This window comes from Solenopsis invicta, chromosome 12, assembly GCF_016802725.1.
Source record: "Solenopsis invicta isolate M01_SB chromosome 12, UNIL_Sinv_3.0, whole genome shotgun sequence".
NCBI classification, from domain to species: domain Eukaryota; kingdom Metazoa; phylum Arthropoda; class Insecta; order Hymenoptera; family Formicidae; genus Solenopsis; species Solenopsis invicta.
The window spans coordinates 19058667-19082687 of record NC_052675.1 but is presented as its reverse complement, the minus strand read 5'-3'; the positions used below and the strand labels follow the sequence as shown (position 1 = coordinate 19082687).

At 25.3% G+C, this 24021-nt stretch overlaps 4 protein-coding genes across 8 annotated transcripts in view; 3 read left to right on the top strand and 1 right to left on the bottom strand.

The window, feature by feature from the left end:
• LOC105202583 (non-structural maintenance of chromosomes element 3 homolog) overlaps positions 1 to 24021 on the bottom strand; it is a 314468-nt gene that overhangs the window by 254156 nt on the left and 36291 nt on the right. The window lies entirely within an intron of this gene.
• LOC105198345 lies at positions 649 to 7605 on the top strand. Its single transcript, XM_039455572.1, has 9 exons — positions 649 to 906; positions 1220 to 1339; positions 3143 to 3260; positions 3404 to 3668; positions 4914 to 5030; positions 5117 to 5207; positions 6249 to 6382; positions 6809 to 6941; positions 7026 to 7605. Exons 1-9 carry the CDS (start codon positions 733 to 735, stop codon positions 7074 to 7076), a joined length of 1203 nt encoding a protein of 400 aa, XP_039311506.1. The 5' UTR covers positions 649 to 732; the 3' UTR covers positions 7077 to 7605.
• On the top strand, positions 9374 to 15407 carry LOC105198296. 4 transcript variants are annotated; one of them, XM_039455597.1, is made up of 9 exons: positions 9374 to 9562; positions 9918 to 10037; positions 11924 to 12041; positions 12362 to 12452; positions 13732 to 13848; positions 13913 to 14003; positions 14653 to 14786; positions 14969 to 15101; positions 15190 to 15407. In XM_039455597.1, exons 1-9 carry the CDS (start codon positions 9419 to 9421, stop codon positions 15238 to 15240), a joined length of 999 nt encoding a protein of 332 aa, XP_039311531.1. In that variant the 5' UTR covers positions 9374 to 9418; the 3' UTR covers positions 15241 to 15407. The 4 variants fall into 4 exon arrangements, with proteins under 4 accessions (XP_039311531.1, XP_039311528.1, XP_039311532.1 ...); XM_039455594.1 differs by having other exon boundaries at positions 12188 to 12452; XM_039455595.1 differs by lacking the exon at positions 9374 to 9562 and adding an exon at positions 9696 to 9826 and having other exon boundaries at positions 12188 to 12452.
• On the top strand, positions 17601 to 23657 carry LOC120359123. The gene is made up of 9 exons (XM_039455600.1): positions 17601 to 17751; positions 18098 to 18217; positions 20146 to 20263; positions 20410 to 20674; positions 21979 to 22095; positions 22162 to 22252; positions 22901 to 23034; positions 23217 to 23349; positions 23438 to 23657. Exons 1-9 carry the CDS (start codon positions 17608 to 17610, stop codon positions 23486 to 23488), a joined length of 1173 nt encoding a protein of 390 aa, XP_039311534.1. The 5' UTR covers positions 17601 to 17607; the 3' UTR covers positions 23489 to 23657.

The following is a 24021-nucleotide window of genomic DNA, read 5'->3' as shown; positions in this document are numbered from 1 at the left end:
TTTATTAAAATAAATGTTAAATATATCGAACAGTATATCCAACTCTAATCCAATTTTAAAAATTTACAGATTACTATTTTAATATGAATAATGCTTTTCAAAATTTACTTTTAATTTAACTTAAATTAAATTAATTTTAATGTAATATTTAACTAATTATATGTTTTAATATTTTTTACTATTTTTTATTCACGCCACTTTTAAAGTAATTAAATTTATTTTAGAAACAACAAACTTTAACTTAATTTAGTTAAAAATATATTAACTTACACAATCCCGCATATTCCTGGCATTTACACATTTTACATATTGTACAAAGAATAAATATTAGTATTTTATCAGGAATAAACAGCTAGTATATTTAATTGGCCGATGTTTCTCTAAAGATTCGAACCTTAGAAGTGCGCGTACAAGAATGAAATACTATGCAATGTGTTACTGAAAAAGGTTTGAGTGCGCTTGCGCGTCTTTCTATCGAGTAGAAGAATATTTCTTCATGGGATATAAACATCTGTTAAATTTCTTTCGGCATTAAATTCATCATTTAATCATACAATGCTTTTCAAAACGGTATTAAAGTATTTTAGTTTTGTGATATTTTGTTTTGCCTTGTATCCCTTTACATTAGGTAATTTACGTTAGTTTTAACGTTAGAAAAGTTATGAAATATTTAGTTAAAAGAAGGCTATAAGATTCTTATACCCTTCTAAGGGATGGTTTATTACTTTTTTCATGATCAAATGTATTTCCGTGCTCGTCGAAATGGTTCCTCTCGAGTTAAAACGCTTTCGGTTCAATCGATTTCTTTTGCTCGCAATTGGTTTATGGCCTTATCAGAAACCGAAGTTTGCTCAATTTCAATTTCTAGTACTTTTTAGCATTCTAATAACTTTTATTATATTTCAGGTACACCTTTAAAAATTATTCTCATGATTTGAAAAGAAAAAAAAAGAGAAAAAAAAGCTAGAGATATTTTCTTTGTCGTATTTTTCTATTATGTGCAAAATTAAATAACTGTTTTATTTTTTTACAATCGCGCTGAGATATATTAATTATTATTTAAAGTTAAAATTAAGAGTAACAAATATGTAGTTTGCGTTAATTATTTTCACAAAACAATAACTGTGAAGAAAAATAAAACTAAGAGTTTATGAATCACATAAGAAGTGATGTTTATTTAAATGTAAATGTATTTCTTTTATGTAGTTATTATTTACAGTTTACAACATTTCTGACCTCAGACTGTACTATTGATTTCATCATCAAGATTTTATCTTATGCATTTTTCTTCATTGTGTTGGCAATTCATTACAATTCGTTCTGGATTAATGCTGAGACTGTAAGTCAATGATTTATTAGTCTTATTTAAATATCTTTAATAAATTTTTTACACACTTTTACAATATTTCATTGTCTCATAAGATAAACGGTAACTTTTTGTTGCATAATTTTTTTAAATATATTTTGATAAATTTTAATAGAAGTTTTGGAGTCGTTGATTACAAATTTAAACTCAAAATTTTAAAAATTAAAGTGATAGGATTTATATGTATGTCAGCGGAATTTAAAAAAATTAACTACGGCTTATTTATATATTAAAGTTTTATATCTGACGAATATGCGGCGCGCAGTTTAAGTTGAAGATTGTAAAAATTTAAAATTATTTATTCGGCATTAATTGTAAGAACTATATGTTATCCTAATCAAAATCCGTATAACTGAAAATTATAATCCTTGGCTCGAGTTGATATATTTCCGAGTGAGTTTGTTCCTTGCCATATGTATACATACTCGTATAACTCACGTGTAGCATAGTTCCGGTAGCTTCTTTTATTTAAATACCCCATCATGTGTACGTAATTTCATTAAAATTATAATTTAACACTTTCCTTAATAATTATACAAATGCTATATTTTAGGATCTCCCATTTTAAATATTTAAATTTTTAATGCAACGACTTCAAAAACATTAAACGTATTTTCAATATATGTTTATTATCTTATTTTTTCTAGCATGCAGATTTCGTGAAAGTTTGCTAAAAAGTAGATTAATAACAAGATGTGCTCTATTTTGATTCTCAATCAGTGAAATCGAAGGTTAAGATGGGTGTTACATTAAAGATCTTAACGAGCAGGTTACAAATATGTAATTTTTTTGATAATCTGGATTTCTGCTTCCTGCAAAAATGATCCAGAAAGGTTTTAATTTTAATTAGCTTAAAATTTTTTAATTTAAAAACCTATAATGCAGAAAATAATTTTTCTAAGCTATCAAATATTTTTTATACATGTTTAAGTCAGTTTTAAAATACAATTCATGTTTAAAAATCAACCGAAAGTGGATGTCCAAATGAAACCATTTTTGGTAAGTTTTGAAAATGGAATTTGTTGTAAATAATGTTTACAATTTTTAATAAGAATAGAATTTTAAATCATTAAAATCAATTGAGTACAACCAGAAAAACTCAAAAACAGGACATTTATTTACAAAATAAACATATGTGAGTGAGACAAAAAACAACAAATATATCGATAAGAGAACGAAATGTAAAGGTGCAAGGGCATCAATTAGTATTACTGGTATTCAGTACTTTTGACTGAAACTGCAAAAGTTAAAAAAAAAACTGAAAGCTACTACTCACAATTAAAGAAATTGCACAATTAATGAGAGCAAATTGCATATCTTGAGATCAAAGATTTATAATCAAAGTGAGATTCTTCAAGCCAAACTATTTTGCAATTATCATAGTTTTACATCTTAAAATTCGCTTCAAAAATAATTAAAATTTAGAATCTTTCTAGCCTATTTTATTTGGAACCGGATCACAAGCAAAATAAAAAATACACATTTTTAATCTGCTGGTTGAAATTTTTAATCTGATACCCACTTTAACCCTTGATTTCAATGAGTCAAAATGAGATGTATGGCTAATAGGCATTATTCTTTAATTGATATTTTTTTATAATTAATAGTTAAAACAAAATTATTACATACTTATGTTATTTATGTTTACAATACGAGTTTCAGGATTATAACTGTACAATTACACATTACGTAAAAAACATAGAAAAATGATAAAAAGATAGATATTTTATACATAAGTATTATTAAACAAAAGGTTAAATATTATTGATATCATAGGTGAAATTATCATTGGAGCAACTTCAACATACTTACACTGAATTAAAAAACAAAAATGAAATTGCTATCCTACAAAATTATAGCAATAAAGGACAACTATACACAGTTATACTCATGAGTAAGATTTTATATTTTAATATTTTTTATATGTTATAAACTTCAATAATTTATTAATAATAGAAAAATTATATAATATAATGTGATTAATTTTTTGTTTAAATATGTTCTTAATATTTGTGAATTGATTAAACTTTCTCTTAGTAATTAGTGTGACCGGCACAGTTGTTTTCATTATTCTGCAAATGTGGCCTCTTGTTGTCGGTGTAATTCTATCTATGAATAATTCTCGACTATATCCAAGGATTTACATAAAAACAGAATATTTTGTTAATCAAGAAAACTATTGCTATCTTATTTTTTTGCATTCAAACGTAGCCATATGCATAGGAGTAACTGCACTCATAGCAACAGGAACGATGATGCTAATGTACATTAAACATATTTGCGGAATGCTTAGTATTGCCAGGTAGAGTTAAATATAAGCATTTGTAAGTAAAGCTTGAACTATTCATTCAAATAAATTTAAATAAACTATATAATTACTGCAAAAAATTGTAGTAATTTTTTAGACAAATTTAGACAAATTTACGCAGCTCAGATAATTCTGATTGTGAGCCCAATATGTCATAAAGCACGGATGTCCAACTAGCTTTTTCGAAGAGCCAAATTTCAAATTTTAACCGCAAGCAAGATTAATATCTCTAATAATATAACGTCAATTCTTTTGTTTTTTCTTTACACTGTCTCGATCTATCGAGGTAACAAAGAGATGGAAACGCTTTAGCACACAAGATGGATTTTAGACAAACTTGTTCTAGCAATATGAAAAGGATTTTGTGCATTATTACGAGGTTCTGTTGTATTCTAAATTTCACATTTTGGAATACGATCGTAGAACAGATGTTGGGCATCAGTGCCATAAAAATTCTTTCCTGTATAATTGCTCACAATTAAATAACAGTCTTTTATAGTTTTTTAAGATATTTAAAATTTAAGTTTTGTTAGTAAATTTAGTAAACCTTTATATAAAGGGAAAAAGCTCCGATGACTTTGACCATAGCATGTTGACCACAGGTTGTAAAAGCATTTTCTTGAATAAAAAGCAAAAGATTTTAACCAGTGGTCATTATTTATTAAAATTCTTATTAATAAAAACGTTATTAATAAAAAAAATAATAATTATTGTAATTTATTAATGTTAAACAATAAGTTTGAAATTCGGACCAATAAAAATGTCAAATATATTAAATATGAGACGGCCTACATCTGTCACAGCGGATCTTAGTGCTAAATATTAATTTTTACAATCACTGACTTAGGTGAACTGTGCGTCGCATTTTTTTAAAACATAGTTATTGTATGATACCAAAATAAGTAATATTAAATTGACGAAATTTAATAGTTTGCATGCTCAGAAAAATCTGTGGACTCTCCCATTTCCAAAAAAACATAAAAAATTTTATTGCAAAAAATTAACAATTATGACATAAACATTTTTGAATTTTCAATGTTTTTAAATAGAATGCGGTGTGTGCTCTAAAAAAGTAACATTAATAAAAACATTGTAATTTTCAATCTTTAATTGTATCAAAAATAGTAAAAAACTGTCGCTTAATTGTTATGCAAAGTTACTAAAAAATGAACCATCAACATATATCAAGATCTGTACTATCTAAGTCTTTCTTTAATAATTTACCAAAATTATTTATAGTTTCCGTTTTGAAAAAGCAATGATGACAAGTATACTTCAAAATATTACTCAAGAGAAGGAAATTTTAATTTATAAAGGAATAATTTATGCGATAGACATTCATCGAAAAGCAACACAGTTAGTATATCCAACAAACAGAATTTATATAATATAATATTAATAATATCTATATAATATAATATAATATTGTTTTATTCATAAAGATTTTCTCAATATTTCGTAAAGAGTTTTGAGGGATCGTTCTTCCTTATAATAGCGACTGGCATGGTTTCCTTCACTTGCTCTCTTGTTGAAGTAAGTTTAATTTTACACTTAAATATATTTCTATATAATAAAATATTTTTTTATAACATTAAATCTAATTAAAAAATTTTTAGCTAAAACGACACATGAGAAATTAGTTTTCTCGAATATAGAGACACTCTTAAAAGCATCTGTTTTATTTGTTTTTTTTTTCGCATACTATTAAGTACTAAAACAATTTTATGAAGAATATTTTATAAAATATATTTTATTTAAAAAAATAGTTTTGTTATATTAATTTCCTTGCTATTAATAAGCATTATGTAACGTCTACTAAAAGATTATAAAGTCGCCAGAGCAGTTATAAAAACGCTTGTAATGCAAATGACTCACGATATTTCTTATGCATAATATAACTTTATATGCTTAATTTCTACATACATTATGTTATATTTAATTACCCTATTTAAAATTTATATTTAAGGCTTTTAGCAGCAGATTAAAGTTAAAAAATTAATGTCTAATATGTCAATTAATAACTAACTTCTCAAAATAACGTAAAGAGTATAGATACTTCTTAAATAAAATTCTCCATTACTTGCAAAATTCAGCAAAAATTTAAATAAAATTTAGCTTTTATAAAAAACGTAGCGGACACTAATGATCAGTAACTATCCTCCTATGTCTAAATAGTAATATAAAAAAAAAAATAATTTTAATGCTTACTCTTAAAATTCGAATTATATGAAATATTATGATATATCGCTAAACCACACCTATCACATGACTTCCTTATTTCCTCTTATTATTTCTGTAAAATTTTATATAACCTTACACTGTGTAGTGCATCATTAATTTTAGATTGTGCATTATACAAATAATAAATATATTAGCTTAACTCTCTATTAGAGGGTTAAATAACACGCTTTATATTACAAGATTTATAAAGTGTAAAGAAACTATGTTTTTGCAACATTTACACAAAAATATTTACTATGTAATGTATAATACATTGTAAAAAATTATAAAAAGTTATTAAATTTTTCCAGTATAAAAAACTGAAAGAATAAAGCACGTTTCATTTTTTTTCAGATTGTGTCTGTGAATAATATAGAAGGAATAATGCCATTTAGTATAATAGTATTTTCTTTGTACACATACATGGTTATTGGTAACTACACTGCTCAAGAAGTTACGGATCACAATAACCGCGTGTTTGCTACTGTGTAAGATACATTTCTGTACAATGTAATCATTCACAAATACTATTTTCTGACTCATTCAGGAATTATTCATCCAAATAGAAAATAGTTTAAATTTGTGGAGTAATGCACAGAAAAAAATTAGTATCAAAGTAACAATTCATTGTTTCATATACTAATAAGCAAGAATACCAAATCTTCTTGGAAGAATTTATAACCTTAAACAAACATAATTTGCTTACAAAAAGAGGAAAATTTTCTTTATGTACTATAAGTAAATTATGTCTGTTTAACATTATAAATTCTTCCAAAACAATTTTATATTTTTGTTTATATATAAAACAATAAATTGTTGATTTGATACAATTTTTTTTCTGTGTCTAAGTATAGCAAAAATTATAAATGTATTTATCACACATATTCTTTCAAATATCATTTATAATTTTATAGATATAATGTTCAATGGTACATAGCACCTTTACGTATACAGAAAATGCTCTTATTTCTATTGAAAAGAGGTAATAAAACTTTTAATCTGAATCTTGGTGGATTGTTTGTGGGATCCTTAGAAAGTATTGCTATGGTAAAAAATATATATTACGTATATATTTATTGTGCAGGATAAACTAATGATATGTAATGAATTTTTCAAACAAATTTATTACAGCTAACAAGTGCTTCGATAACTTATTTTACCGTTTTGTATTCATTACGGTAAAATTAACATAATATTGGCTTAATAAAGCCATATTTAAATCGTTTAATTGGAATTATTTGAAGCGTCTATGCGTTAGAAATACTTAGATATCACAACTATAGTAAATAAAAAAATTTTGATCGATTATGGAAACGTTATTAACAATATTGTATGTAAGATATGTAATATTTTTTAAATTTGTATTTTACTAGTAGAACAAAACATGATTTCAAAAAATTATGATAATAAAAATTCATAATAAGATTTATATAATAAATTTTTTTTAAATAATAATCAAAATAACTCTATAATATATTTTTATAAAAATTATAGAATTACTTTAATTTTTATTAAAAACTCGAGTATATATACCTCCAAGTTATAATTTAAGTTAAAAAAAAAAAATCAAATAAAATAGTAACACAATTCATATTTTAATCTCAAAACAAATTTGGCAATGTTAAATAAAAATTGTCTAGGAGCAAACATTAATTATTCTGTAAAAACAACTTGACAAAGAAATAAAAACGTTAGAATTTAAGAAATAAAACCATGCATTAAATTCTTGAAAACATTTTCAAGAAAAGTATCTGAGGATATTATCAATTGTGTATATCGAAAACAATTGCATCCAGATTTGTAAGTAACTGTAAGCAATGTTTTAAAAAATCAAACATTATTTAATACAGTGTCACTGGAATGACAAATATTAAACTTTTTAAAAATAATATTTATACACAAAAATAACACAAACCTGAATATAATTATTGGGTCATTAAGTATAAAACATTACACATGAAAATATCTTGGTAATCTCATGTAACAAGTTTCATGCTAATGACCTAATATTATGTTATTAATGTAATCTCTCTCTCTCTCTCTCTCTCTCTCTCTCTCTCTCTCTCTCTTTCTAAATAGGATTTTCACTAATTGTAAAGCAACTTCAGCATACTTGTAACGAATTAGAAAATAGGAACAAAACTGCTACCTCAAAAAAGTACGATCATAAGAAACGCATAATGTTCTTCATGAGTACCTATCTTTACCCAACTATACCGCACAGGAAATTACGGATTACAATAAATACGTATTTGCGACAATGTAAGTAACATTAGCATAATACATTTATGCACAAATAATCATTTTTTATTACAGACGGTTTTTGTAACAATCTAAATTAGAATATTATAAATTAAAATTAAAATATTATATTTATAGCTAATACAATTCCTAAAATAAACTAAAAATACCGATTGTCTGATTGAATGTAATAAGTTATATGATACATATTACAATATCTGATGACAAACGTTTTATCTTTTCACAATTAAAACACAATTAATAATTAAAAAATAGGCTATCGAGAATCAGCAGGGATAAAAGTGCGTAATCACAAGTATTAATAATAAAACATTTATTCATTTCTAAGATAAAAACGAACAAACGTTTCGACTCGCTTTGGAGTCATTTTCAGCGTATCAATAAAAAAATTAAGAATTCTAGCCGTCATCAGTAACCAAAAACGGGAAGCAGTTGAATGACCAACGGTTTGTCAAATATGAAGTGGCGTTACCCGTGGCTGTGTCACGGGCAATAACACTTATCTGTATAATTATCGTATGTTTTGTTTTAGATAACAAATAATTACCTTAATTAATTTTATGTCTCACCTATTGTAATTGCACACTTTTATCTGCGCTGACTGTCATTAGCCCATTTTCCAAATATTAATTGTGTTCAAATTTTGAAAGTACAAAATTAATTAATTGTTTTTACAATTAACTAAATAGCTCGTTATTCATGAAATATTTAAAACGTTAAAAAAATGAATAAGCTATTAACTTTAAAATAATTTAGATAAAAATATATTAACTTACCAATGCTGCATATTCATGGCACTTATTTTACACACAAAGAATACAATGATAAATATTAGTATGTTATCAAGAATAAACAGCCAGTGTAATAAATTGGTTGATGTTTCTCTAAAGATTCGAACCTTAGAAGTGCGCGTACGAGAATGAAATACCATACAATGTTTTACTGAAAAAGGTTGAGTGCGCCTGCGCGTCTTTCTATCGAGTAGAATATTTCTTCATGGGATATAAACATCTGTTAAATTTCCTTCGACATTGAATTCATAATTTAATCATACAATACTTTTCAAAACGATGTTAAATTTTCTTAAAAAATGTTTTGCAATATTTTATTCTCCCTTGTATTCATTAGGTAATTTACGTTAGCATTAACGTTAAAAGAGTTATAAGACATTTAGTTATACGAAGGGTATAAGCCTCTTATATCCTTCTACGGGTACTTTCTTTTTTTTTTCATAATCAAATGTATTTCCGTGCTCGTCAGATATGGTTCGCCTCGAGATAGAACGCTTTCGGTTCAATCGATTACTTTTGCTCGCAATTGGTTTATGGCCTTTTCAGAAATCGAAGTTTGCGCAAGTTCAATTTCCAGTATTTCTTATCATTCTAATAACTTTTATAGTATTTCAGGTATAACTTTATAAATTATTCTCATTATTTAAAAAGAAATAGAAAAAGAAAAAAAGAAGAAAAGAGAAAGCTAGAGATATATTTTTTGTCGTACTTTTCTGTTATGTACAAGGTTAAATAACTGGTTTTTCTGGTTAATCTTTTACAATCATGCTGAGATATACTCATTGTTATTTGAAGTTAAAATTAGGAGTAATTCCGTAGTAATTACAAATATGTAGCTTCCGTTATTTTTACAAAACAATGTTTGTGCTGGAAATGAGTGTGTGTATGAGTTTTTGTATTTATGAATCATGTAAGAAGTGATATTTATTTGAATGTAAATGCATTTCTTCGATAAAATTATTATTTGCAGTTTACAACATTTGTGACCTCAGATTGCACAACTGATTTCATCATCAAGATTTTATCTGTTGCATTTTTCTTCATTTTTTTGACAACTAAATATAATTCGTTCTGGATTAATGCCGATACGGTACGTCAAGGATTTATTAGTTTTATTGTTAGTTAGATATCTTCGATAAATACATTTTCACACCCATTTATTTTGTTGTCACTTAACACAAACAATAACTTTTTGTTAGACATATTTTTTCAATATATTCTAATCCATTTTAATATATGTAGAATATTTTGGAATCACTGATTACAAATTTGAACTAAAACTATCAAAAATTAAATTGGTAAAATCAATATGACAACGGAATTAAAAACATTAATTATGGTTTATTTATATATATAGTAAAATTTTATATACGTACATCTCTTTCAATATTTTTTCTTATGAGTGAAAATCGTCTCCATTTTATACATGTTACTGTGATTGTTTCGGTAATAGTAATTTCGCTTCTTTGTTTTTGTCTTCAAAAGATGATGATCTGATATGTTCTGGATGGATTTGGATATTTAGCACTACAGACTTGCAACTTTAACGCTACGATAAATAAAATTTCATAGAAAAAATTTTATACATAACAAATATTTCTGGTCCTAATATCATATCTACAATTAAAATTCGAAAATTAAAAATAATGTATCTAATATCAAAATCTTTAATACTTATAACAAAAAAAATTCTTTTTAACGTAAACCTAAACTATTAGTTGAAACGTGTTGAGTTTCTAGTTACATAATCTTTAATATTTATAATTATTAATTTCCTTTTATATTTATTAAATCTATCATTTTACAAAATGTTTTTTTGTAAAATAATTTTTCATTTTACAAAATTTTTATTAACATACTTCATTATTTTATTTTGTTTAAAAGCATTAACTTATCAATCTTGTAATTTATATAATATAAAGCATTCGATATGATATTGTAGGGTAATATAAAAAATCAAGACCAATAAAGTTCATAGACGAAAATAATTATGTGACGCAATATTGTTGTACAATATCACAGATACTAAAAATAAGAATGAAACATTCTAAGTTCAAATCTTAGTCGGCTAAATTATCTCGACGTTCCGACTTTACAATATAATTTGATACACAATTTTTAATATTTTTTTACTTAAAATATACAGAGCGGTTAATTATAAAAAATAATTATTGTTTCATAATGTTATCAATGTCATGAAATACATATTTATTATTTGCTAATTATTAGCATAAGGGCAATTATATACATACATATATATTTCTTTTTTTCATTACTCTTTATAAATTATAAAAATTTACCAAGGAAGTCACTGTAGAACACGCATGATCGAGTGGAGCCGATTTTTAGTCATAAATGACTGATTTAAGTAAGTGAAAAAGATGGCAAGAAAAAAGGCCATCTTGTACCTGTAATTATGTCATCCTAGTCGGATTCCTCATAACTGAAAATTATCCTTCGCGTTGAATGGCTTGAGTTACTGTTTTTTAGCGAATTTGTGATATGCCATATGGCTCATGTGTAGCGTAGTTCCGGTACCTTTTTTTATTTGAATACTTCATCGCATATATAAGTACGTAAAGTTTCATTAAAATCATAACTTAATACTTCCTTTAGGAATCATAAAGCTGCTATATTTTCTTCCATTTTAGATATTCAAATTTATAATGCAACGACTTCGAAAACATTAATGTAAAAATATTTGCAGAATAAGTTTATAATCTTGTTTTTTTCTAGCATGTATATTTTGTAACAAAATGTGCTAATTTTGAGTGACATTTTATTTATAACAATTGCAAAATAATTACATATTTGTGTTATTTATGTATATAATATGTCTCTAAAACATAATGATATCACAAATGTCATATACAGATAAATTACGCATTGAGTAGCAACATAGAAAAATTATAAACGATAGATATCCCACGCATGAGGAATTATTAAGTAAAGGGATAAATGTTATTGATATGATAGGTGAAGTTATCACTGGAACAAATTCTATATACTTATAACGAATTAAAAAACAAAAATGAAATTGATATCTTAGAAAACTACGGCAAAGTAGCACAAATATATACGGCTGTACTTACAAGTAAGATTTTATATTGCAATGCTTTTTAAATATTATAAAATTCAATAAATAATAATAGTAAAAACATTATATAATATTGAAAAATATAATTAATTTTTTTGTTTAAATACATTGTTAATATTTGTATTGATTAATCATCCTCTTAGTAAGTGTTGTGTGCTTTATGTCTATTTGGTTCATAATGCAAATGTGGCCTCTTATTATCGGGGTAATGCTATCTATGAACGATTCCCGACTACATCCAGGGATTTATATCGCAACAGAATATTTTGTTAATCAAGAAGACTATAACTTTTTAATTTTTTTACACTTAAACGCAGCCATGTGGATAGGAGTAACTGCAATACTAGCAGTAGGAACGATGTTCTTAACATATTTTTGGTATATTTGCGGAATGTTTAATATTGCCAGGTAAAGTTAAGTACGAGTATTTGTAAGTGAAGCTTGATCTATTCATTCAAACGAATTTAAATAAATTATAATTACTGAACAAATTATTATAATTCTTTAGACAAATTTACACACTTCAGATAATTTTAAACTTGATAATATAAAGCACGGATGTCCAACTAGGTTCTTTGCCAAATTTCAAACTTTAACTGCGGATAAAATTAATATTTGTGATATCTAATAACATATGTATCTTTTCTTTATTTACACTCTGTCTCGCTCTATCAAAGTAATGGAGAAATGGAAGTTGCCTTAACTCACAAGATGGGTTAGATAGGTTTAGTCTAGAAAAAAAATAATACGAAAAAAATTTTGCACATTATTACAAAGTTCTATTATATTCTTTGACATTTTGAAATAGTTGTGAATCAGACGTTGGGCATATGTGTCATAAAAATTCTTTGCTGGATCATAAAATTGTTTATAATTAAATGACGGTCTTTTATAGTATTTAAGATATTTACAATTAAAATTTGGTCAGTTTTGGAAAATCTTTATATGAAGATGCAAAGCTCCGATGACCGTAACATATATTATAAAAACCATTTTCTAAATAAAAATCAAAACATTTTAGCCAGTAATTAATCTTCATTAAAGTCAGTACTAATTAAAGTTATTAATAAAAAAGAGGACCAATAATTATTGTAATTTATTAATGTTAATTAATAAATTTGAAATTCAAACTGATGAAAATGTATATAAAACATAAATATAAGATGGCCTGCATCAGTCACAGCGGATCTTAGTGTTAAATAATAATTTTCCCTATAAACTTTAGCTTATGCTAACTGCATTTTCGTTGGACTTGTAACATAGTTATTGCACGAAATCGGAATAAGTAATTTAATATTGATCAGCGTTTTAAGAATTTTTATGCTCATTAGCATCTATAAAATTCCTCCTGTTTCAAAAAACTGTGAAAAATTTTATTGCAAAAAATTAACACCTGAGCTAGATTGTATTAAAGGTATTACAATCATGACTAAAAATATAAAAACTTTTTAGTTTTTTTAATGTTTTTGAACAAATATATTGGTGTATGCTATTAAAAAATAACATTTAAGGCATTATAAAATTCTTTTGATTTATAACATTCACATCTTTAACTTTAAATGTGTCGAAAATAGTAAAAGACTGTCATCTAGTTGTTAAGCAAAATTACTTAAACATGAACTCTCAGTATAAATCAAGCTCCAAACTGTGTAAATTTTCTTAAATTGTTTACCAAGATTATTTATAGCTTTCGTTTTGAAAAAGCAATGATGACAAGTATACTTCAAAATATTACTCAAGAAAACGAAATTTTAATTTACAAAGGAGTAATCTACGCAATAGATATTCATCTCAAAGCTACACAGTTAGTACATCCAACAAATACAACATTTATATAATAAAATATTAATATTGTTTTATTCCTAAAGGTTTTCTCAATATTTTATAAAGAGCTTTGAAGGATCGTTCTTCTTTATAATATTGTCTGGCATAGTTTCCGCATCTTGCTCTCTTGTTGAAGTAAGTTTAATTTTATACTTAAATATGTTTCTGTATAACAAAATATTATTTTTATGATATTAAAATTAAGTAAAATATGTATGCTTATATGTACACACATTCAGGGTAAATATTACAGTTGAAGGCTCAAACTAACATAAAGAATATACATTTGAAAAGTCTCAATTACCTAAAAAAAAATTAGTCGAAAATCAGTTTTTATAAAAACGCAGTGAACACTAATGACCAGTAACCGTTTAATAAAGTCTATAAATAAACTATAAAAAAGTAATTTTAATCATTGTTCTTAGAATTAAACAAATTATATTATGATATATCATCAATCCATACCCATTTCACGATTTTCTTTTGTCTTCTGTATGTAATTATTTATATATAATTTCTTTCTTTACAGTAAACTGTGTAATGCATCTGTAATTTAAGATTGTGTATTATATAGTGAATATTTTGGTGTAAATGACATGCACTATTTTAGAAAACTTATATCGTGTTATAAAATACGTTTCTGAGACAGTTACACCTAAATATTCACTATATATGTAATGCATTTTATAATACTTCATAATCTGTTATAAAAAAATATAAAAAAATTATTAAATCTCTCGTGCATGAAAAGCTGAAAAATTAAGGGCAATAAACTTCTTTACAGATTGCGTCAATTAAGAACATTGAGGAATTTGTGCTATTTAGTGCAATAATATTTATTTTGTACCTCTACACGGCTATGGCTAACTACACTGCTCAAGAAGTTATGGATCACAATAACCGTGTATTTGCTACCGCGTAAGATATATTTTTGCACAGTGTAATCTTATACAAATACTCTCTCTTTTGACATTGAGGAATATCTCATCAAAATAAGAAATAATTTTAAGTAAAATAATATAAGTACAGCAAAATTTGTTACAAATATATTATACATATTCATCACACATATTTTTAAAGTGTCATTTATTATTTTATAGATATAACGTTAAATGGTACATAGCACCATTACGTATACAGAAAATGCTAATATTTCTGTTGCTAAGAGGTAATAAAGCTTTTAATCTGAATCTTGGTGGATTGTTTGTGGGATCCTTAGAAAGTGCTGCTATGGTAAAAAATATATATTACGCAAGTACTTATCGTGCTAGATAATTTAATGAATATGTAATAAATAATTTTTCAAAAAAATTTATTACAGCTAACAAGTGCTTCGATAACTTACTTTACGGTACTATATTCATTACGGTAAAATTAACATAATGTTGGTGTAATAAAGCTATATTTAAATCGTTTAATTGGAATTATTTAAAGTCTATGCTTTAAATATACTTACAGATTATAACTATTGTAAATAAAGAAAATTTTGACCAATTGACAAAATGTTATACTTTAATAAAGTAATGTGATAATTAAAAAGATTTTAAGTTATTAACAACATTGTATAAATATATGTAATATTTTTAAAATTTGTATATTACTAGTAGAAGAAAACATACTTTTAAAAATATTGTAAAAATCCATGAAAAGATCTACATAATAAACTTCTTTTTGAAAAAAAAATGATAATTAAAGTAAATCTGTAACATTTAAAACATTTTTATTAAAATTATAAATTTACTTTAATTTTTATTAAAAATTCGAGTATATGTACCTTTAAGTTATAGAATATCTTAAGTTCACAAAAAAATCCAATAAAATAGTAACATAATTCATATTTAAATTTCAAAAACAAATTCGGCATGTTAAACGAAAATTGTTTAAGAGCAAATGGTACATTAATTATTCTGTAAGAACAATTTGACAAAGAAATAAAAACGTAAAAATTTAAGAAATAAAAACATGCATTAAATTCATGAAAATATTTTCAAGAAAAGTATCTGAGGACTTTATCAATGGTGTATATCGAAAACAATTTTATCCAGATTTTTAAGTAACAGTAAGCAACGTTTTAAAAAATCAAACATTATTTAATACAGTATTACGGGAATGATAAATATTAAACTTTTTAAAAATAATGTTTATACACAAAAATAACACAAAACTAAATACAATTATTGAGTCATTAAGTATGAAACTTTACACATGTGAATATCAAGATATTCTCATGTGTTAAGTGTCATACTAAATGACCGTAAATTATGTTATTAATCAGATATCTCTCTCTTTTCATCCCTTCCTCCCTCTCTCTCTCTCTAGATAAGATTTTCACTAATTGTGAAGCACTTCAACATACTTGTAAAAAATTAGAAAATAGGAACAAAATCATATTGGACAATCATGTTGAAAAACACATAACGTTTTTTATGTATACCTGTTTTTATCAAACTATATCGCACAGGAAAGTACGGATCACAATGAATACGTATTTGCCACAATGTAAGTAACATTTGCATTGTACACTTATGCACATATAATCATTTTTTTTTATAACAGACGGCTTTTGTAATAATCTAAATTAGAATATTATAATTACAGCTAATACAATTCCTAAAATAAACTGAAAATACTGATTGTCTGATTGAATGTAATAAGTTATATAATACATATTACAATATCTGATGACAAACGTTTTATCTTTTTACAATTAAAACACAATTAATAATTAAAAAATAGGCTATCGAGAATCAGCAGGGATAAAAGTGCGTAATCACAAGTATTAATAATAAAACATTTATTCATTTCTAAGATAAAAACGAACAAACGTTTCGACTCGCTTTGGAGTCATTTTCAGCGTATCAATAAAAAAATTAAGAATTCTAGCCGTCATCAGTAACCAAAAACGGGAAGCAGTTGAATGACCAACGGTTTGTCAAATATGAAGTGGCGTTACCCGTGGCTGTGTCACAGGCAATAACACTTATCTGTATAATTATCGTATGTTTTGTTTTAGATAACAAATAATTACCTTAATTATTTTGATAACTCACTCATTGTAATTGCACACTTTTATCTGCGCTGACTGTCATTAGCCCATTTTCCAAATATTAATTGTGTTCAAATTTTGAAAGTACAAAATTAATTAATTGTTTTTACAATTAACTAAATAGCTCGTTATTCATGAAATATTTAACGTTAAAAAAATGAATAAGCTATTAACTTTAAAATAATTTAGTTAAAAATATATTAACTTACCAATGCTGCATATTCATGACACTTATTTTACACACAAAGAATACAATGATAAATATTAGTATGTTATCAAGAATAAACAGCCAGTATAATAAATTTGATGTTTCTCTAAAGATTCGAACCTTAGAAGTGCGCGTACGAGAATGAAATACCATACAATGTTTTACTGAAAAAGGTTGAGTGCGCCTGCGCGTCTTTCTATCGAGTAGAATATTTCTTCATGGGATATAAACATCTGTTAAATTTCCTTCGACATTGAATTCATAATTTAATCATACAATACTTTTCAAAACGATGTTAAATTTTCTTAAAAAATGTTTTGCAATATTTTATTCTCCCTTGTATTCATTAGGTAATTTACGTTAGCATTAATGTTAAAAAAGTTATAAGGTCCTTAGTTAAGAAAAGGGTATAAGTCTCTTATACCCTTCTAAGGGTACTTTCTTATTTTTTTTCATGATCAAATGTATTTCCGTGCTCGTCAGATATGGTTCGTCTCGAGATAGAACGCTTTCGGTTCAATCGATTACTTTTGCTCGCAATTGGTTTATGGCCTTTTCAGAAATCGAAGTTTGCGCAAGTTCAATTTCCAGTATTTCTTACCATTCTAATAACTTTTATAGTATTTCAGGTATAACTTTATAAATTATTCTCATTACTTAAAAAAAAATAGAAAAAGAAAAAAAAGAAGAAAAGAGAAAGCTAGAGATATTTTTTTTGTCGTACTTTTCTGTTATGTACAAGGTCAAATAACTGGTTTAATGTTTTGCAATCGCGCTGAAATATACTTATTGTTATTTAAAAGTTAAAATTAGAAGTAAGTAGTAATTACAAATATGTAGCTTCCGTTAAACATTTTCATAAAACAATGATTGTGGTGGAAAGAGTGTATGTATGAGTCTGTGTTTATGAATCACATAAGAAGTGATATTTATTTGAATGTAAATGCATTTCTTCAATGTAATTATTATTTGCAGTTTACAACATTTGTGACCTCAGATTGCACAACTAATTTCATCATCAAGATTTTATCTTTTGCGTTTTTCTTCATATTTGTCACAGTTAAATACAACTCGTTCTGGATTAATGCCGATGTGGTACGTCAAGTATATATTAGTGTTAGTCAAATATCTTCAATAAATATATTTTTACACATATTTCTTTTGTGGTTCTTTAAAACAAACTGTCACTTTTTGTTGGACATATTTTTTAAATAATAACTGATGCATTTTAATATATGTGGAATATTTTAACATCGCTGATTACAAATTTGAACTGAAACTATCAAAAATTTAAACTGATAAAATCAACCGGATTAAAAACATTAATTATGGTTTACACACACACACACACACACGCGCGCGCGCGCGCGCGCACACGCACGCACACAAGCACACACGCACACACACACACACATATAGTAAAATTTTATATACATACATCTCTTTCAATATTTTTTCTCATGAGTGAAAATCGTCTCCATTTTGTACATGTTCCTGTGATTGTTTCGGTAATAGTAATTTTGTTTCTTTGTTTTTGTCTTCAAAAGATGATGATTTGATATGTTCTGGATGGATATGAATATTTAGCACTACAGATTCGCAATTTTAACGCCACGATAAATAACATTTCATAGAAAAAATTTCATACATGACAAATTTTTATGGTCCTAATTTCAAATCTACAATTAAAATTCGAAAATTAAAAATAATGTATCTGATATCGAAATCTTTGATACCTTTAACTAAAAAAAACTTTTTTTAACGTAAACTTAATTAATAGTTGCAACGTGTTGAGATCCTAGTTACATAATATTTAATATTTATTTATAATTCTTAATTTTTTTATATTTACGAAGGTTATTATTTTACAAATTTTTTTTTGTAAAACAATTTTTTATTTTACAAAATTTTTATTAACATATTTCATTATTTTATTTTATTTAAAAGCATTAACTTATCAATCTTGTAATTTATATAATATAAAGCATTCGATATGATATTGTAGGATAATAAAAAAAAATCATACGACCAATAAAGTTCATAGACGACCAAAATATTTTTTGTTGCGCAATATTGTTGCACAACACCACAGATACTACAAATAAGAATAAAACATTTTAAGTTCAAATCTTGGTTGAATTATCTCGACGTTCCGACTTTACAATATAATTTGATACACAATTTTTAATATTTTTTTACTTAAATGTACAGAGTGGTTCATTTTAGAAAATAATTACTTTTTCATAATGTTATCGATGTCATAAAATAGATATTTATTATTCGCTAATCATTAACATAAGGTCAATTATATCTGTATATATAAACTTCTTTACATTATTCTTTATAAATTATAATTATTTACCCACAAAGTCACTATAGAACATGCATGATAAAGTGAAGACAATTTTTTGTCATAAATGACTAATTTGCGCGAAAGAGGTGGGAAGAGAAAAAGGTCATCATGTAATTATGACATCCTAGTCGGATTCCTCATAACAGAAAATTATCCTTCGTTGAATGGTTTAAGTTACTATGTTTTCCAGCAAATTTGTGCTATGCCATATAACTCATGTGTAGTTCCGGTACCTTTTTTTATTTGAATACTTCGTCGCATATGTATGTACGTAAAGTTTTATTAAAATTATAATTTAATACTTCCCTTATGAATCATACAGCTGCTATATTTCTTCCATTTTAGATATTCAAATTTATAATGCAACAACTTCAAAAACATTAATGTAAAAATATTTTCAGAATAAGTTTATAATCTTGTTTTTTTGCAGCATGTATATTTTGTAACAAAATATGCTAATTTTGAGTGACATTTTCCTTATAATATTTGCAAAATAATTAGATATTTGTGTTATTTATGTATATAATATGTCTCTGAAACATAATGGTATCATAAATGTCATATACAGATAAATTACGCATTAAGTAGCAACATAGAAAAATTATAAACGATAGATATCCCACGCATGAGAGATTATTAAATAAAAGGATAAATGTTATTGATATGATAGGTGAAGCTTTCACTGGAACAAATTTTACATACTTATAAGGAATTAAAAAACAAAAATGAAATTGATATCTTAGAAAACTACGGCAAAGTAGCACAAATATATACGGCTATACTTACAAGTAAGATTTTATATTGCAACGTTTTTTACATGCATTAAGTTTCAATAAATTATTAATATTAGAAAATTTACATAATATTGAAAAATATAATTAATTTTTTGTTTAAATACATTGTTAATATTTGTACTGATTAATCTTCCTCTTAGTAATTGGTGTATGCTTTATGTCTGTTTTGTTCATATCGCAAATGTGGCCCCTTATTATCGGGGTAATGCTGTCTATGAACAATTCCCGACTACATCCAAGGATTTATATCGCAACAGAATATTTTGTTAATCAAGAAGACTATTACTTTTTAATTTTTTTACACTTAAACGCATCCATGTGGATAGGTGTAACTACAATATTAGCAGTAGGAACGATGTTCTTAACATATTTTTGGTATATTTGCGGAATGTTTAATATTGCCAGGTAAAGTTAAGTACGAGTATTTGTAAGTAAAGCTTGACCTATTTATTCAAACAAATTTAAATAAATTATAATTACTGCACAAGTTATGATGACTCATTAGAAAAATTTATACACTTCAAATAATTTTGAACTTGATAATATAAAGCACGGATGTCCAACTAGATTCTTTGAGGGGCCAAATTTCAAACTTTAACTGCGGATAAGATTAATATCTCTGACATCCAATAATATATGTATCCTTTCTTTATTTAAACTTTGTCTCGCTCTATCAAAATAATGAAGAAATGGAAGTCGCCTTAACTCACAAGATGGGTTAGATAGGCTTAGTCTAGTAAAAAAAAAAATACGAGGAGAATTTTTGTACATTATTACAAAATTCTATTATATTCTAAGGTTTCATTATATTCTTTCACATTTTGGAATAGTTGTGAATCAGACGTTGGACATTTGTGACATAAAAATTCTTTCCTGCGTCATAAAATTGTTTATACTTAAATGACGGACTTTTAGAGTATTTAAGATATTTACAATTAAAATTTGATCAGTTTTTTTTCAATCTTTATATAAAGGAACAAAGATTATCCGATAATCGTATGTATGTTATAAAGAACATTTTCTGAATAAAAATTAAAAAATTTTAGCCAGTAATTAATATTTATTAAAGTCACTACTAATTAATGTTATTAATAAAAAGAAGGACCAATTATTATAATTTATAAATGTTAATTAATAAATTTAAAATTTGAACTAATGAAAATGTCAAACATAAATATAAGATAGCCTGCATCGGTCACAGCAAAGCTTAGTGTTAAAAAATAATTTTCCCTATAAACTTCGGCATATGCTAACTGCATTTTCGTCGGACCTGTAACATAGTTATTGCACAATATCAAAATAAATAATACTAAATTATTGAGCAATTTAATAATTTTTATACTAAATTTCATTTACAGAATGTCCCACTTTCCAAAAAACTGTGAAAAATTTCATTGCAAAAAATTAACACCTGAACTAGATTGTATTAAAGGTATTACAATCATGACTAAAAATATAAAAACTTTTTAGTTTTTTTAATGTTTTTGAACAAATATATTAGTGTATGCTATTAAAAAATAACATTTAAGGCATTATAAAATTTTTTTGATTTATTTACATTCATCGTTAACTTTAAATGTGTCGAAAATAGTAAAAGACCGTTATTTAAAAGTTGTTAAGCAAAATTACTTAAACGTGTGAACCATCAATATAAAACAAGCTCCAAACTGAGTAAATTTTCTTAAATTGTTTACCAAAATCATTTATAGCCTTCGTATTGAAAAAGCAATGATGACAAGTATACTTCAAAATGTTACTCAAGAAAACAAAATTTTAATTTATAAAGGAATAATCTACGCAATAGATATTCATCGCAAAGCTACACAGTTAGTATATCCAACAAATACAATATCTATATATAATATAATATTAATATTGTTTTATTCTTAAAGGTTTTCTCAATATTTTATAAAAAGCTTTGAAGGATCGTTCTTCTTTATAATAGCGTCTGGCATGGCTTCCGCATCTTGCTCTCTTGTTGAAGTAAATTTAATTTTATACTTAAACATGTTTCTGTATAACAAAACATTATTTTATGATATTAAAATTAAGTAAAAAATATGTGCTTATATGTACACAAATTCAGGGTAAATATTAGAGTTAAAGACTCAAACTAACATAAAGAATATACATTTGTAAAAATCTCAATTACCTAAAAAAAGATCTGTTGAAAATCAGTTTTTATAAAAACGCAGTAAACACTAATGACCAGTAATTGTTCAATAATGTCTATAAATAAACTATAAAAAAGTAATTTTAATCGTTGTTCTTAGAATTCAACAATTTATTTTATAATATATCATCAATCTATACCTATTTCACGACTTTCTTTTGTCTTCCGCATGTAATTATTTATGTATAATTTTTTTCGTTACAGCAACTATGTAATGCATCTATAATTTAAGATTGTGTATTATATGATGAATATTTTGGTGTAAATGACACGCGCTATATTAGAAAACTTATATCGTGTTATAAAATATGTTTCTGATACAGTAACACCTAAATATTCACTATATATGTAATGCATTTCATAATCTTTTATAATCTCTTATAAAAAATTATTTAAAAATTATTAAATCTCTCGTGCATGAAAAGCTGAAAAATTAAGCACAATAAACTTCTTTACAGATTGCGTCAATTAAGAACATTGAGGAATTTGTGCTATTTAGTGTAATAATATTTATTTTGTACCTCTACATGGCTATGGCTAACTACACTGCTCAAGAAGTTATGGATCACAATAACCGTGTATTTGCTACCGCGTAAGATATATTTTTGCACAGTGTAATCTTATACAAATACTCTCTCTTTTGACATTGAGGAATATCTCATCAAAATAAGAAATAATTTTAAGTAAAATAATATAAGTACAGCAAAATTTGTTACAAATATATTATACATATTCATCACACATATTTTTAAAGTGTCATTTATTATTTTATAGATATAACGTTAAATGGTACATAGCGCCATTACGTATACAGAAAATGCTAATATTTCTGTTGCTAAGAGGTAATAAAGCTTTTAATCTGAATCTTGGTGGATTGTTTGTGGGATCCTTAGAAAGTGCTGCTATGGTAAAAAATATATATTACGCAAGTACTTATCGTGCTAGATAACTTAATGAATATGTAATAAATAATTTTTCAAAAAAATTTATTACAGCTAACAAGTGCTTCGATAACTTACTTTACGGTACTATATTCATTACGGTAAAATTAACATAATGTTGGTGTAATAAAGCTATATTTAAATCGTTTAATTGGAATTATTTAAAATCTATGCTTTAAATATACTTAGAGATTATAACTATTGTAAATAAAGAAAATTTTGACTAATTGAGAAAATGTTATACTTTAATAAAGTAATGTGATAATTAAAAAAATTTTAAGTTATTAACAACATTGTATAAATATATGTAATATTTTTAAAATTTGTATATTACTAGTAGAAGAAAACATACTTTTAAAAATATTGTAAAAATCCATGAAAAGATTTACATAATAAACTTCTTTTTGAAAAAAAAATGATAATTAAAGTAAATCTGTAATATTTAAAACATTTTTATTAAAATTATAAATTTACTTTAATTTTTATTAAAAATTCGAGTATATGTACCTTTAAGTTATAGAATATCTTAAGTTCACAAAAAAAAATCCAATAAAATAGTAACATAATTCATATTTAAATTTCAAAAACAAATTCGGCATGTTAAACGAAAATTGTTTAAGAGCAAATGGTACATTAAT